Here is a 14,880-nt window from a genome sequence, read left to right as displayed (position 1 = left end):
GCTGTTGGGTCACTGACTTTCGAGAGACCTAGTCCGCCTTGGGCTTCACCTGGCCTGTCTTGGGGTCTCCCATCCACACAGCATGAGGGTCCTTGTCTGACCCAGATCTCCCAGCATGCACCCTGAGTCTGTGAACACACCTTCCTAGTGATTTTTTTTTTTTAAATCCCAGAGAGCCCTGCTGAGCTCTGGCTGATGGTGGTGCTGGGGATTGAACCCAGGAGCAGTTAGAGCTCAGCAGGGCTCTGGGGAAAATGATAAAAATTCTGCAAAAGAGTCTCCCACCTGAGACTCTGAGGCCCCCGGTTCCATCCCCTGCTCAGCTCTGGCTGCTGGTGGTGCTGTGGATGGAACCTGGGGCCTCAGAGCCTCAGGCAGGAGAGTTTGTGTGCAGAACCATTATTATTATGATTATTACTATTATTATTATTAATTCCCAGAGTCCTGCTCAACTCTGGCTGCTGGTGGTGCCGGGGATGGAACCTGGGGCCTCAGAGCCTCAGGCAGGAGAGTCTCTTTGCAGAACCATTATTATTATTATTATTATTATTATTATTATTATTATTATTATTATTTCCCAGAGTCCTCAGGCAGAACCATGATGCCGTCTATGCTATGATTTTTTTTTTTTCCCCAGGATGGGTGCTGGGGTGGGGGAGCCGGATGGTTTCAAGTCTCTGAAGCCCAAGAGGTTTTACCAGAGCTGGTCTGCTGCAAAGAACATTGTCCCTTAGAGCTGAGGACAAAGGACAGAGTTTCCACAGTAAGAGCCAGAGATCAGACCCTCCCTTACCCTCCCCAGCCCCCCCCCCCCCCCAGCAGTTTTTCCAAAGGAAACACACTAGGCCAGGGAGAGGAAGCTCAGGGCACAAGGTCAGCCAGAACTCCCTTCCCTTCCCGTTCCCAGGATAAGAGCCTGGTGGCTTCTCTTCTCGGGGTTGGGGGGGTGGACAGGGGACGCCCCCAGGGACACCCAGGTGGCACCCAACTCTGGAGTCAGACTCAATTTTTGGAGTCTGGAGGGTGGTGTTGGGGCCACTTGGTGGGTCCCCGGCGGGTTTCCTGGGTGTTGTTTTGGGTTTTAATTGTCAAACCTTGTGAGTCCCCATGCTGAGAAAAACATGCCACACACACACACCCAAAAAAATGTCACCCCCCGGGAGTCGGGCGGTGGCGCGGCGGGTTAAGCGCAGGTGGCGCAAAGGGCAAGGACCTGCGTAAGGATCCTGGTTCGAGCCCCTGGCTCCCCGCCTGCAGGGGAGTCACTTCACAGGCGGTGAAGCAGGTCTGCAGGTGTCTGTCTGTCTCTCCCCCTCTGTCTTTCCCTCCTCTCTCCATGTCTCTCTGTCCTATCCAACAACAACGACGTCAATAACTACACCAATAATAACTACAATAAAACAAGGGCAACAAAAGGGAATGAATAAAAAAAAAACTTTATTGACAAGAGCAACCGGGGGAGCTGGGTTCCCTGGTACTGGGGGCCTCCCACCTGGCGGGATTGGGGGGCGTCCCTTCCATTCCCAGGCCGGTGGTGTGTGTGTGTGTGTGTGTGTTTGCCACTGGGGCTGAGCCGTCTCTGATTTCTATGAATCGATCGCTATCTCTTTCTGGGCTGCGATGACGTTGTGTGGAAAAAAGAAGGGCGATAAAGCTTTGGTTGACTTGGGGCCTCAAAACCAGAGGCCGCCGCCTCCTCGCACCTCCCAGTCAGTGCGCTTTGCACATGAGATTTGCTTCTAGGAGAGAGAGAGAGAGATTAGGGGGAGAGAGAGAGAGGGAGACAGAGAGAGATTGAGAGAGAGAGGGAGACAGAGAGAGGAAGACAGAGAGAGAGGGAGAGAGATTGAGAGAGAGGGAGACAGGGAGGGAGACAGAGAGAGATGGAGACAGAGAGAGGGAGACAGAGAGAGGGAGACAGAGAGAGATTGAGAGACAGAGAGGAGACAGGGAGACAGACAAAGAGATAGAGAGATAGGGAGACAGAGAGGGAGACAGAGAGAGATTGAGAGAAAGAGAGAGAGGGAGACAGAGAGAGAGATTGAGAGAGAGAGAGAGAGGGATTCACCCCGGGATTCATGGCTGATGGGATGGATTCAGGGCCTCGTGCCAGCAAGGCTGGGCTCCTCCGCCGAGACCCCGGCCCACCGGCCACTGGGGGCTCTGGACAGGTCCGTGCGGTGGCCTGTGGGTGGACAGAGGCCCGACCTCCATGGTGACGGGTGCGGGAGCCTGAGGGGCAGCGTGTGTGTGGAAGGGTCCCGTCTACCCACCCATCCACACCCGTCACTCTGTCATCTGTCACCTTCCTGCCTGCTTTCTGTCCTCTGGTTCACATCTAAGACCCATCTACCCATCACCCACTCATCCATCTTCCACCATCCTTCCTTATCTGTCCACCATCCATCATCCATCTATCTACCCATCCATCCATCCATCATCCAACATCCATCCATCCATCATCCAACATCCATCCATCCATCATCCACCATCCATCCATCATCCAATATCCATCATCCATCCATCCATCATCCATCCATCCATCATCCATCATCCACCATCCATCCTTCCTTATCTGCCCACCATCCACCATCCATCCATCATCCAATATCCATCATCCACCATTCATCATCCATCTATCCATCCATCATCTAATATCCATCATCCACCATTCATCATCCATCATCCATCTCTCCATCCATCATCCAATATCCATCATCCACCATCCATCCACCATCCATCTATTCAGCTATCCATCCATCATCCAATATCCATCATCCATCCACCCATCATCCACCATTCATCATCCATCATCCATCTATCCATCCATCATCCAAAATCCATCACCCACCATGCACCCATCCACCCATCTATCACTCATCCATCCATCATCCACCATCCACCATCTCCTCCCCCTCTGCCCCCTCCCTGACTGCGGCTGCAGCCTGCTGCCACCCCACCTGTCCCAGCTGGTCCCCAGGTGAGCAGGGCAGCAGGGGTCCCGTGAGGTAGGGTCTCCAATCACGGACCCGTGTCATCTTCCAAACCCGAGGCTCCATCCCCAGGAAGCCCCCCGCCCCCCAGTCCCCCGTCTCTGTGACCAGACCTCATTCCGTCTCTCCTGGGCTCTGCGGGGTCTGCTGCGTGAGTCCTGCTGTCCGTGTGTCCGTGGAAGGGGTCGTGCTTGTCACTTTATGCTATTTGTCCCCGGGAATGCCCTCAAACACAGCCTCAGAGCCTCTGTTCTCTATGGCTTCTATTTTACTTTATTTTTATTCTTATTCCATCATCATCATTATTTAAACAATTTATTATTATTATTATTTCTTCCAGAGCCCTGCTGAGCTCTGGCTGCTGGTGGTGCTGGGGATTTAACATGGGACTTCAGAGCCTCAGGCAGGAGCGTCTGTGTGCAGAACCATCCTACTGTCTCCCCCCCCCTTATTATTATTTTTCAGTTTTTAAATTTGTGATTGTTGTGGGCTACAGAGCTGACAGAATCTGGGCCCACACCACACCCGGCACCACCGCTCTGCCCCCACCCTCCCTCCCTCCTCCTGAGAGGTCGTAACCACCAGGCTTCTCGCAGGCTTAGAGAGTTCCCTCGCTTCTGTTCTGTTTGTTTTTGTCGTTATTTTTTGCAAGTTCATGTGCCTCTAGATTCCATGTATGAGCGAAACCGCCCGCTAGCTGCCTTTCATCTCTGTACTTTGAATTTATTATTTTTTTAACTGGAGCCCTGCTGAGCTCTGGCTGACGGTGGTGCCTGTCTCCCCAGCCTTATTATTATTGCTGTTGTTGTTGTTGTTGTTATATTTCCCCAGAGCCCTGCTGAGCTCTGGCTGCTGCTGGTGCTGGTGCTGGGGATGGAACCTGGGGCCTCAGAGCCTCAGGCAGGAGAGTCTGTGTGCAGAACCATTATATTATTATTATTATTATTATTATTATTATTATTTCTCAGAGCCCTGCTGAGCTCTGGCTGCTGGTGGTGCTGGGGATGGAACCCCGGGCCTCAGAGCCTCAGGCAGGAGTGTCCGTGTGCAGAACCATCCTGCTGTCTGAGAATCTCTTTGTAGAACCATTATGCTATCTACTCACTGCTTCACTTATGACTATCACAAATATTACTGTTTCTTTTCATTTATTCCCTTTTGTTGTCCTTGTTGTTTTATTGTTGTAGTTATTATTATTATTATTGTTATTGATGTCGTCGTTGTTGGATAATAATAAATAATATAATGGTTCTGCAAACAGACTCTCTTGCCTGAAGTCCCAGGTTCAGTCCCCAGCACCACCCATCAGCCAGAGCTCAGCAGGGCTTAGTAATAATAATTAATAATAATAATAATAAAGAATATAATGGTTCTGCAAACAGACTCTCCTGCCTGAAGTCCCAGGTTCAGTCCCCAGCACCACCAGCAGCCAGAGCTCAGCAGGGCTTAGTAATAATAATAATAATAATAATAATAATGATAAAGAATATAATGGTTCTGCAAACAGACTCTCCTGCCTGAAGTCCCAGGTTCAGTCCCCAGCACCACCATCAGCCAGAGCTCAGCAGGGCTTAGTAATAATAATAATAATAATAATAATAATAAATAAAATGGTTCTGCAAACAGACTCTCCTGCCTGAAGTCCCAGGTTCAGTCCCCAGCACCACCAGCAGCCAGAGCTCAGCAGGGCTTAGTAATAATAATAATAATAATAATAATAATAATAATAATAATAAATAAAATGGTTCTGCAAACAGACTCTCCTGCCTGAAGTCCCAGGTTCAGTCCCCAGCACCACCAGCAGCCAGAGCTCAGCAGGGCTTAGTAATAATAATAATAATAATAATAATAATAATAATAATAAATAAAATGGTTCTGCAAACAGACTCTCCTGCCTGAAGTCCCAGGTTCAGTCCCCAGCACCACCAGCAGCCAGAGCTCAGCAGGGCTTAGTAATAATAATAATAATAATAATAATAATAAATAAAATGGTTCTGCAAACAGACTCTCCTGCCTGAAGTCCCAGGTTCAGTCCCCAGCATCACCAGCAGCCAGAGCTCAGCAGGGCTTAGTAATAATAATAATAATAATAATAATAATAATAATAATAATAAATAAAATGGTTCTGCAAACAGACTCTCCTGCCTGAAGTCCCAGGTTCAGTCCCCAGCACCACCAGCAGCCAGAGCTCAGCAGGGCTCTAGAGAAGAAAAAAAAAAGAAGAAAGAAAGGGAGGAAGGGAGGGAGGAAGGGAGGGAGGAAGGAAAAGAAATAACACCTTGCTTCCATGGCGTGAAACCCACACACACTCCGGGGGCGTCCACGCCTCCCTAGCCCCGCAGCCCCGCTCTAACCCCCCCATCTGTGTGTGTGTGTGTTGGGGGCGTCTGTCCTGGAGACGCCGCTAGTCCCGCCTGGGGTGGGGGGTGGCTGGTGTCCCCTCAGCGGGAGGAGGGTCAGGCCCCTCTGGGGCCGGGGTGCTGCCTCCATAAGGGTTTTGGGTCCCCCTCGCACAGAGGTCAGCTGGGGACGAGAACAAGTCCCCCAAACAGGCCTGAGCCAGCGTCACCCGTGAAGTGAGCGGCCCCGGGTTCGAGCCTTTGCCTGCAGCCCCCAGATCCGCTGGGCGTGTCCGGTGTGAACACTGCCACCTCCCTGGGCCCGGGGTTCGTGCCTGTCGCTGACAGTGACCCCGGGACTGTGGAACCCCAGCTCCAGATACCCTGCCTCTCCCGCAGCACCCAGGAGAGCCGGCCCGCTGGGGGGGGGGGGGCAAGGGAGTGCTGGCAGGGTCCCCACTCGAACCCAGGACTCGAAAAGCTCATGAGGGCTGTGCTGCGGCTTTTAGAGGCAAAATAAGGAGGACACAGGGGACGTCCAGGCCTGAGGCCCTGGGTCTGAGCCCCGGTACCACATGGGAGCACCGTGCAGGCACCTGGGGAAGCTCTGTGGATGGGGGAGCAGGACTGTGGGGTCTCTCCTCTTCCGTCTTTCTGCTCAGCTCTGGCTGCTGGTGGTGCTGGGGATTGAACCTGGGACCTCAGGGCCTCGGGCGGGAGAGGGTTTGCAGAACCCCTGTGCTGTCTCTCCAGCCTCCTCACGGGCTTCTCCTGGGGTCTGGGGGTCCCCCTCTGGCAGGCAGAAGAATGAGTCCGTCCCCACGTATAAAATGCTATAGCGGGAGGCCAGGTGGGGGAGCACAAGGCCCCGGGTTCGAGCCCCCACCTGCCGGGGGGGAAGCTTCACGAGCGGTGGAGCAGGGCTGCGGGCGTCTCTCTGTCTCTCTCCCTCTCTATCTCCCCCCTTCCTTTCAATTTGTGGCTGTCTCTATCAACTAAAGATAATAATAAAAAATAACAACAACAATAAACAAGGACAACAAAAGGGGGAAAATGTCCCCCAGGAGCGGTGGGTTCGTGGTGCAGGCACCGAGCCCCAGCAATAACCCTGGAGGCAAAAGTAAATAAATTAATGAAACAAAATAGTTTAAAAATCCATGGTTGGTGTGGTGCAGTGGTTAGAACACTGGACGCTCAGACCTGAGGCCCTGGGTTCCCATCCCTGGCATCGCAGGTGCCAGAGGGAGCCTCTGCTTTCCTCTCTCTCTGCCTCTCTCTGTCTCTCTGTCTCTCTCTCCCTCTCTCTGTCTGTCTCTCTGTCTCTCTCTCCCTCTCTCTCTCTGTCTCTCTGTCTCTCTCTCCCTCTCTCTCTCTGTCTCTCTCTGTCTGTCTCTCTGTCTCTCTCTCCCTCTCTCTCTGCCTCTCTCTCTCTGTCTCTCTCTCCCCCTCTCTCTCTCTCTCTCTGTCTGTCTCTCTGTCTCTCTCTCCCTCTCTCCCTCCCTCCCTCTCTCCTCCTCTCTCCCTCTCTCCTCTCTCTCTCCTCCTCTCTCTCCTCCTCTCTCTCTCCTCCTCTCTCTCTCCCTCTCTCTTTCTCTCTCTCCTCTCTCTCTCTCCCCACCCCCAGTTTCTGCTTTCTGCAGATTACCCAACCAGCGCTGCCTGTGCCTGTGCCTGCCCGGGTGCTGGGCGACGGGGAAGGGGGGTAGAACCGGGTGCAGCCCGTGGGTGTGTCTCCCTTTCTGGGCGCTTGGGTCACGTTGGCCGTCACCCCGGCCGCCGGCGGAACCAGACCCGGGAGAGGCGCCGGCCTGCCGGTGGACGTGGGGTGCGGCCGGGTGCCCCCTCCCTCGCGCCCCCGGCCCCCCAGCCCTGCGGACCCCCCAGTTCCCCCTCGAGCAGGTGGGTGGAGGGGAGGGGGCTTGGGGGACCCCAGCGGAGGAGAGCTGGGTCCCCGACACCTGCCGTGTTCCCGCTGGGGCGTCTGGTCGCCAGGCAGAGCCCCCAACCCCGGGGCCCCAGATGTGACCGGACAGACACCTGGCCGCTCACACAAAAAGATCAGGGGCGGGTGGGGCCCACCTGGCTGAGCGCACCTGTCACCGTGCACAGGGGCCCGGGTTCGAGCCTTCAGTCCCCACCAAGTGGAGCAGGGCTGCAGGGGTCTCTCTGTCTCCCCTCTCCCCTCTCGATTTCTCTCCGTCTCTAACCAATAATAATTTTTTAAATATTTTTAAAATTTATTTATTTTCTCTTTTTTAAAAATTGTCCCTTTTGTTGCCCTTGTTGTTTTTTTTCATTGTTGTCGTAGTTACTATTGTTGTTATTGCTGTCGTTGTTGTTGGCTAGGACAGAGAGACATGGAGAGAGGAGGGGAAGACAGAGAGGGGGAGAGAAAGACAGACAGCTGCAGACCTGCTTCACCGCCTGGGAAGCGACTCCCCTGCAGGTGGGGAGCCGGGGGCTCGAACCGGGACCCTCATGCCGGTCCCTGCGCTTTGCGCCACCTGCGCTTAACCTGCTGCGCTACCGCCCAGCTCCCCAAAATAAAACCTTTAAGAAATGATAATGAAGGGCCGGTCCAAGCAGTGAAGCAGGGCTGCAGGTGACTATCTCTCTCCCTATCTCCTCCTCCCATCTCGATTTCTCTTTTTCTCTGTCCAGTAATAAAATAAATCAGTAAATATATAAAATATTAAAAAGAACCTAAAGGTCTATAAAATGCATTTAAAACCATACCTGAGGCTCTAAAGTCCCAGATTTAATCCCCTGCACCACTATAAACCAGAGCTGAGCAGTGTTCCGGTAAAAAATAAATAAATAATAAAATACATAAAAAAAAAAAACATGTTCAGGGCAGGGGGAGACAGCATCATGGTTCTGCAAAGAGACCTGAGGCTCCAAAGTCCCAGGTTCAGTTCCCTGCTCCACCATCAGCCAGAGCTGAGCAGGGCTCTGGTGTTTCTCTCTGTGCCTTTCTCTGCATCTCTCTCAAAAATAAAATAAGTAAAATACTTAATAAAAAAAAAACAGAAAGAGGGGAGTCGGGCTGTAACGCAGCCGGGTTAAGCGCAGGTGGTGCAAAGCGCAAGGACCGGCGTGAGGTTCCCGGCTCAAGCCCCCGGCTCCCCACCTGCAGGGGAGTCGCTTCCCAGGCGGTGAAGCAGGTCTGCAGGTGTCTGTCTTTCTCTCCTTCTCTCTCTTCCCTTCCTCTCTCCATGTCTCTCTGTCCTAGCCAACAACAACGACGACAGCAATAACTATTAATAACTACAACAACAATAAAAAAACAAGGGCAATAAAAATGGAAAATAAATATTAAAAAAAAAACAAAAAACAGAAAGAAAAGAATTTTTAAAAAATGTTCAAAAGCAAGCTGGTAAAAAGCAGATCTGGTAAAAAATAAAAGAAAGGAAAAAGAAAACGCCAACCCCCACACACAAACAGCCCCACACCCCAAGTCCGGGCCACACCCCAACATGGCCGGGACAGCACAAACCTCAAACCTCAGAAGCTTCGCAAACCGGGGCGGGAGGGGGGGTGGGGGGGGGGCTCTCTCTCCGTTGCCTGTTTTGTGCTTTTGAGTTTTTCTCTCCGACTCGGGTCTCGCCAGGGCCTCCCGCCCAGGGCCCCCCACCCCACCCTCAGCCCAGCTGCAGACACGGGGGACCGAGGGGGCAAATTAGGGTTGGGGGGGGCTGACCTTAAAAATCACCACCCCCCTCCTGGCCCTGGGAGGCCTCGCTTCGACTTATAGGAACAAACAACAAAAACCAAACCCCAAAACCACAGGGTCTTTTTTTTTTTTCCTTCTTTTTTTTTTTTTCTTTTTTTTGACAAACCAGTTGGCAGCCTCATGGCCCCAAAAAGGGCCTCTCCTCCCTCCTGGCATCCCCCACCCCAGTGCTCCTGGGTCCCCTCTCTCCCCAGCATCCAAACTTCCAAACCCCCAGGCCAGATGCTGGGATTGGTGTATTATTATTTTATTTTTATTTTTATTTTTTTTGCAAAAGACATAAAAATCTCTTTTCTTCCTTCTTCTTCTTTCTGTGATTGTCATTTAATTAAAAACCAGCAAAACCAGCCAAAGTCATATATATATATATATATATATATAAAAAAACAACCCAAAACCCAGGGCAGGGGAGCCGCCAAGACCGCTGTCAAATGTCCTCTGGAAACAGGAGAGTCGCCTCTAGTTTTTTATGTTTTGTCTTCTTTTCCCCCAAGATGTGGGGCCTCTGCCCCCTGGGGTCCGTCTTGGGCCCTGGGTTCTAATAAATAGTCAAGTCACAGTCTGGAGTTGGGGGTGGGGTGGGGGCTGGGGCACGTGGGACCCGCCACGGCCTGGGGTTGGGGTGCTGGGTGCTGGGGTTGGTGTGCTGAGTGCTGGGGCTCGGGGTGCTGAGTGGTGAGGTTTGGGGTGCTGAGTGGTGAGGTTTGGGGTGCTGAGTGGTGAGGTTTGGGGTGCTGAGTGGTGAGGTTTGGAGTGCTGAGTACTGAGGTTTGGGCTGCTGAGTGGTGAGGTTTGGGGTGCTGAGTGCTGGGGCTCGGGGTGCTGGGTGCCAGGTGTAGGGTGCTGGGTGCTGGGTGCCGGCTCGGGTGTGAGTGCCGGGTGCCGGGTGCTGGGTGCCGAGTGCGGGGTGCTGGGTGCCGAGTGCCGGGTGCCAGCTCGGGTGCCGAGTGCGAGTACCGAGTGCCGGGTGCTGGGTGCCGAGTGCCGGGTGCGGGTGCGGGTGTGGGGCGCCGGCCCTACATGTGCCGCTTCATGTGCAGGGCCAGGTGGTCGGAGCGGGAGAAGGCGCGCTCGCACAGGCGGCACTGGAAGGGCCGGTGGCCGGTGTGTTTGCGGTAATGGCGCGTGAGCTCGTCGGAGCGCGCGAACTTCCAGCCGCAGCCGGTCCAGGTGCAGTGGTAGGGCTTCTCGCCTGCGGGTCGGGGACGGGTCAGCCATGGCCGCGGCCGGGGGACGGGGGACGGGGACAGAAGGACAGGAGGACAGAGACAAGGGGACAGAGGACTGAAGGACAGGAGGACAGAGGGACAGGGGGACGGAGGCAGGGGGACAGGAGGACAGGGAGACAGAGGGACAGAGGGATAGGGAGACAGATGGACAGGGAGACAGATGGACAGAGGGACAGGGGGATGGGGGGCAGGGGGACAGGAGGACAGGGAGACAGGGACAGAGGGATAGGGAGACAGATGGACAGGGGGACAGGGGACAGGGGACAGGAGGACAGGGAGACAGATGGACAGAGGGACAGGGCCTCTGTGGCCCCAGCAGCCCCCCCCCGCCCGGCCCTGGGGCTCTGACTCTGGGTCGGGGGTCCCGGTGCCCCCAGCCCTCTGCCCTGGGTCTTGGGGCTCCTGGGGGCCGGGGTCTCCCCGCGCTCGGCCACCTGGGGCGGCGCTACCTGCCGCTCTCAGCCCTCCCGCACCTGTGCGCGTGCGCAGTGCCCCGCAGGCCCTCACCTGTGCGCCCCAGCCCCTCACCTATGCGCGTGCGCAGTGCCGGCCCCTCACCTGCGCTCAGCGCCCCGCAGCCCCTCACTTGTGTGCGTGCGCAGCGCCTGGCCCTTCAACCTGTGCTCAGCGCCCCCGCAGCCCCTCACCTGTGCTCAGAGTCCCGCAGCCCCTCACCTGTGTGCGTGCGCAGCGCCCCACAACCCCTCACCTGCGCTCAGCGTCCCGCAGCCCCTCACCTGTGTGCCCTGGCCCCTCACCTGTGTGCGTGCGCAGTACCTAGCCCCTCACCTGTGCGCAGCGCCCCGCAGCCCCTCACCTGTGCGCCCTAGCCCCTCACTTGTGTGCGTGCGCAGTACCTAGCCCCTCACCTATGCGCAGCGCCCCGCAGCCCCTCACCTGTGTGCCCTGGCCCCTCACCTGTGTGCGTGCGCAGTGCCCCACAACCCCTCACCTGCGCTCAGCGTCCCGCAGCCCCTCACCTGTGTGCCCTGGCCCCTCACCTGTGTGCGTGCGCAGTACCTAGCCCCTCACCTGTGCGCAGCGCCCCGCAGCCCCTCACCTGTGCGCCCTGGCCCCTCACCTGTGTGCGTGCGCAGTGCCCGGCCCCTCACCTGTGCGCAGCGCCCCGCAGCCCCTCACCTGTGTGCCCTAGCCCCTCACTTGTGTGCGTGCGCAGTACCTAGCCCCTCACCTATGCGCAGCGCCCCGCAGCCCCTCACCTGTGTGCCCTGGCCCCTCACCTGTGTGCGTGCGCAGTGCCCGGCCCCTCACCTGTGCGCAGCGCCCCGCAGCCCCTCACCTGTGTGCGTGCGCAGGTGCGCCTTGAGGTGCGAGCTCTTGGTGTAGGTCTTCCCGCAGGCGGCGTAGCTGCAGGTGTGCGCGGCGCTGCGCTTGCGGGGCCAGGTGCGGCGGCCGCGCTTGGCCTTGGGCTCCAGCAGGTCGAGCGGCGACGCGGGCGGCGTGGGCAGCGCGCGGGGGCCGGGGGCGGCGGGGCCGGGGGCGGCGGGGCCGGGGGCGGCGAGGGCGGCGAAGGCGAAGGGCGCGCGGGCGGCGAAGGCGAAGGGCGCGAAGCCGGGGCTGAGCGGCGGCGTGTCGGGGCGCGGCGGCGGGCGGGGGGCGCGGGCGGGGGGCGCGAAGGCCGCGGGGTCGCCGGGGGGCTCGGCCTTGACGCGGCCGGGCGGGAAGCGGCCGTCGGGCTGGGACGCGGGGCCGGGCGCGAAGGGCGGCGGCGGCTCGGGCGGGAAGCCGGGGGGCGCGGGGGGCGCGTCCAGCCCCATGGACAGGATGAAGTCCAGCACGTCGTCCAGGTCGCCGTCGGGGGCGCCGGGCTCCGGCTCCGCGCACGGCCAGCGCTGCGGGGGAGACGCGTCAGAGCGGGACAGACGGGGACAGGCGGGGGGGACAGACGGGGACAGGCGGGGGGACAGGCGGGGACAGACGGGGACAGACGGGGGGACAGACGGGGACAGACGGGAACCAACGGGGGGACAGACGGGGACAGACGGGGGGACAGGCGGGGACAGACAGGGACAGACGGGGACAGACGGGGGGACAGGCGGGGACAGACGGGGACAGACGGGGACAGACGGGGGGACAGGCGGGGACAGGCGGGGGGACAGGCAGGGACAGACGGGGGGACAGATGGGGACAGACAGGGACAGACGGGGACAGACGGGAGGACAGGCGGGGACAGACGGGGGGACAGGCGGGGGGACAGGCAGGGACAGACACGGGACAGACGGGGATAAACGGGGAGGACAGGTGGGGGGGACAGACGGGGGGACAGGCAGGGACAGATGGGGACGGGGACAGACGGGGGACAGAGGGGAACAGAGGGGACAGACCGGGGGACAGACGGGGGGACAAGGGACAGATGGGGGACAGACGGGATAGGACAGGGGGACAGACGGGGGGGGACAGACTGGGAGTCAGATGGGGTAATGGGGAACAGACAGGGGGACCGGGACAGACGGGAACAGTCGGGGATGGGGGACAGACAAGGGGTCAGACGGGAATGGGGCAGGACAGACACGGGGACAGGGCAGGACAGAGGGTCTGGGGATAGGACGGGGATGGGGGACACGGGGAGGGGACAGAGGGACACGGGGACAGAGGGACAGCGCTGGGTCCTCACCTCCTGGGGGCCGCGCTCCCGACACGGGCTGGCGAACGTGGCGAAGGCCGGCAACATCGGGGCGCTCAGCGCCATGGCGGGGCGCGGGGCCCAGAACTCGGGGCGCAGAAATCTGTGCGCAGAACTCGGGGTGCAGAACTAGGGGCGCAGGACTCGGGACGCGGAACTCGGGGCGCGGAACTCGGGATCCCAGCTCCGGGGCGCAGAACTCGAGGCGCAGGACTCGCGGACCCCGGCACTGAGGTGCACAGCTCGGTGCGCAAAACTCGGGGTGCAGGACGGGGCGTCCGGTCTGGGGCGCAGGTCTCGGGGCGCAGCAGCCGCGGTGCAGGACAGGGCGCCCGGTCTGGGGCGCAGTAACTGGGCGCGGGCGGCGGGCGGCCTTTTATAGCCGCGGGCGTGTCGCGGGCGTGTCGGGGGCGGGGCCCGCGGCGGAAGCGCGTGTCGGGGGGGCAGAGCCCGCGGCCTAAATTTAGCCGGAGTATAAAAGCGGGGCGCGGCGTGCGGGGCGCGGGGAACCGGCCGGCCAGGCGGCCTGAGCTCCCGGGTGCAGGGTCTCCCCGTCTGTGAACGAGGAGACTGGACCCCAATGCCTGGGGATCCACAAAGTCCTGATGGACGGGGAGACAACCCCAATGCCTGGGGGTCCCCTAGAGTCCTGGTGGACGGGGAGTCTGAACCCCAATGCCTGGGGGTCCCCAAAGTCCTGATGGATGGAGAGACTGAACCCCAATGCCTGGGGATCCCCCAAAGTCCTGATGGACGGGGAGACAACCCCAATGCCTGGGGATCCACAAAGTCCTGATGGACGGAGAGACAACCCCAATGCCTGGGGGTCCCCTAGAGTCCTGGTGGACGGGGAGTCTGAACCCCAATGCCTGGGGGTCCACAAAGTCCTGATGGACGGGGAGACAACCCCAATGCCTGGGGGTCCCCTAGAGTCCTGGTGGACGGGGAGTCTGAACCCCAATGCCTGGGGATCCACAAAGTCCTGATGGACAGGGAGACAACCCCAATGCCTGGGGGTCCCCTAGAGTCCTGATGGACGGGGAGACTGAACCCCAATGCCTGGGGGTCCCCTAGAGTCCTGGTGGACGGGGAGTCTGAACCCCAATGCCTGGGGGTCCCCTAGAGTCCTGATGGACGGGGAGACTGAACCCCAATGCCTGGGGGTCCCCTAGAGTCCTGGTGGACGGGGAGTCTGAACCCCAATGCCTGGGGGTCCCCAAAGTCCTGATGGACGGAGAGTCTGAACCCCAATGCCTGGGGTTCCCCCAAAGTCCTGATGGACGGGGAGACTGAACCCCAATGCCTGGGGGTCCCCTAGAGTCCTGGTGGACGGGGAGTCTGAACCCCAATGCCTGGGGATCCACAAAGTCCTGATGGACGGGGAGTCTGAACCCCAATGCCTGGGGGTCCCCTAGAGTCCTGATGGACGGGGAGACTGAACCCCAATGCCTGGGGGTCCCCTAGAGTCCTGGTGGACGGGGAGTCTGAACCCCAATGCCTGGGGGTCCCCTAGAGTCCTGATGGACGGGGAGACTGAACCCCAATGCCTGGGGGTCCCCAAGGTCCTGGTGGATGGGGAGACTGAACCCCAATGCCTAGCTTCCCTCAAATCCCTGCGGGTGAGGAGGCTGGACCCTAATGCCTGGCAGGTCCCCAAGGTCCTGGTAGATGATACTGAACCCCAACAGCATGAGCCCGTTCCTAGGGGCCCAAATCCCCTGACGGACGGGGACGGTGGCCCCAACACCCAGGGTCCCCCAGACTGCGGATGGATGGGGAGACTGGGCACTAACATCTGGGGCTCCCGGAGCCTTGTGGCTGTGGGTGGAGGCTGGACCCCAATTCCTAGGGGCTCCCAAGCCCCTCACGGGTGGGGACACTGCACCCCTGCGCCTGGGGTCCTCCTAGCCCACTCCCCGTGAATGAGGAGAGTGAACCCCAG

General features: G+C 58.5%; 1 protein-coding gene across 6 annotated transcripts; it reads right to left on the bottom strand.

Moving 5' to 3' along the window:
• Positions 1-9,310: 9,310 nt before the first annotated feature.
• KLF2 (KLF transcription factor 2) lies at positions 9,311-13,149 on the bottom strand. Of its 6 annotated transcripts, none has more exons than XM_060184451.1 (3): positions 12,930-13,149; positions 11,567-12,147; positions 9,311-10,257 (listed from the first exon to the last, which is right to left on the bottom strand). In XM_060184451.1, exons 1-3 carry the CDS (start codon positions 13,002-13,004, stop codon positions 9,615-9,617), a joined length of 1,299 nt encoding a protein of 432 aa, XP_060040434.1. In that variant the 5' UTR covers positions 13,005-13,149; the 3' UTR covers positions 9,311-9,614. The 6 variants fall into 6 exon arrangements, with proteins under 6 accessions (XP_060040434.1, XP_060040435.1, XP_060040439.1 ...); XM_060184452.1 differs by having other exon boundaries at positions 9,937-10,257; positions 11,595-12,147; XM_060184456.1 differs by lacking the exon at positions 9,311-10,257 and adding an exon at positions 11,093-11,111.
• Positions 13,150-14,880: the final 1,731 nt, after the last annotated feature.

This window comes from Erinaceus europaeus, unplaced genomic scaffold (genome assembly GCF_950295315.1).
Source record: "Erinaceus europaeus unplaced genomic scaffold, mEriEur2.1 scaffold_541, whole genome shotgun sequence".
Lineage (NCBI taxonomy): Eukaryota > Metazoa > Chordata > Mammalia > Eulipotyphla > Erinaceidae > Erinaceus > Erinaceus europaeus.
The sequence above is the reverse complement of the archived record's forward strand: the minus strand, read 5'-3'. Positions and strand labels throughout refer to the sequence as shown.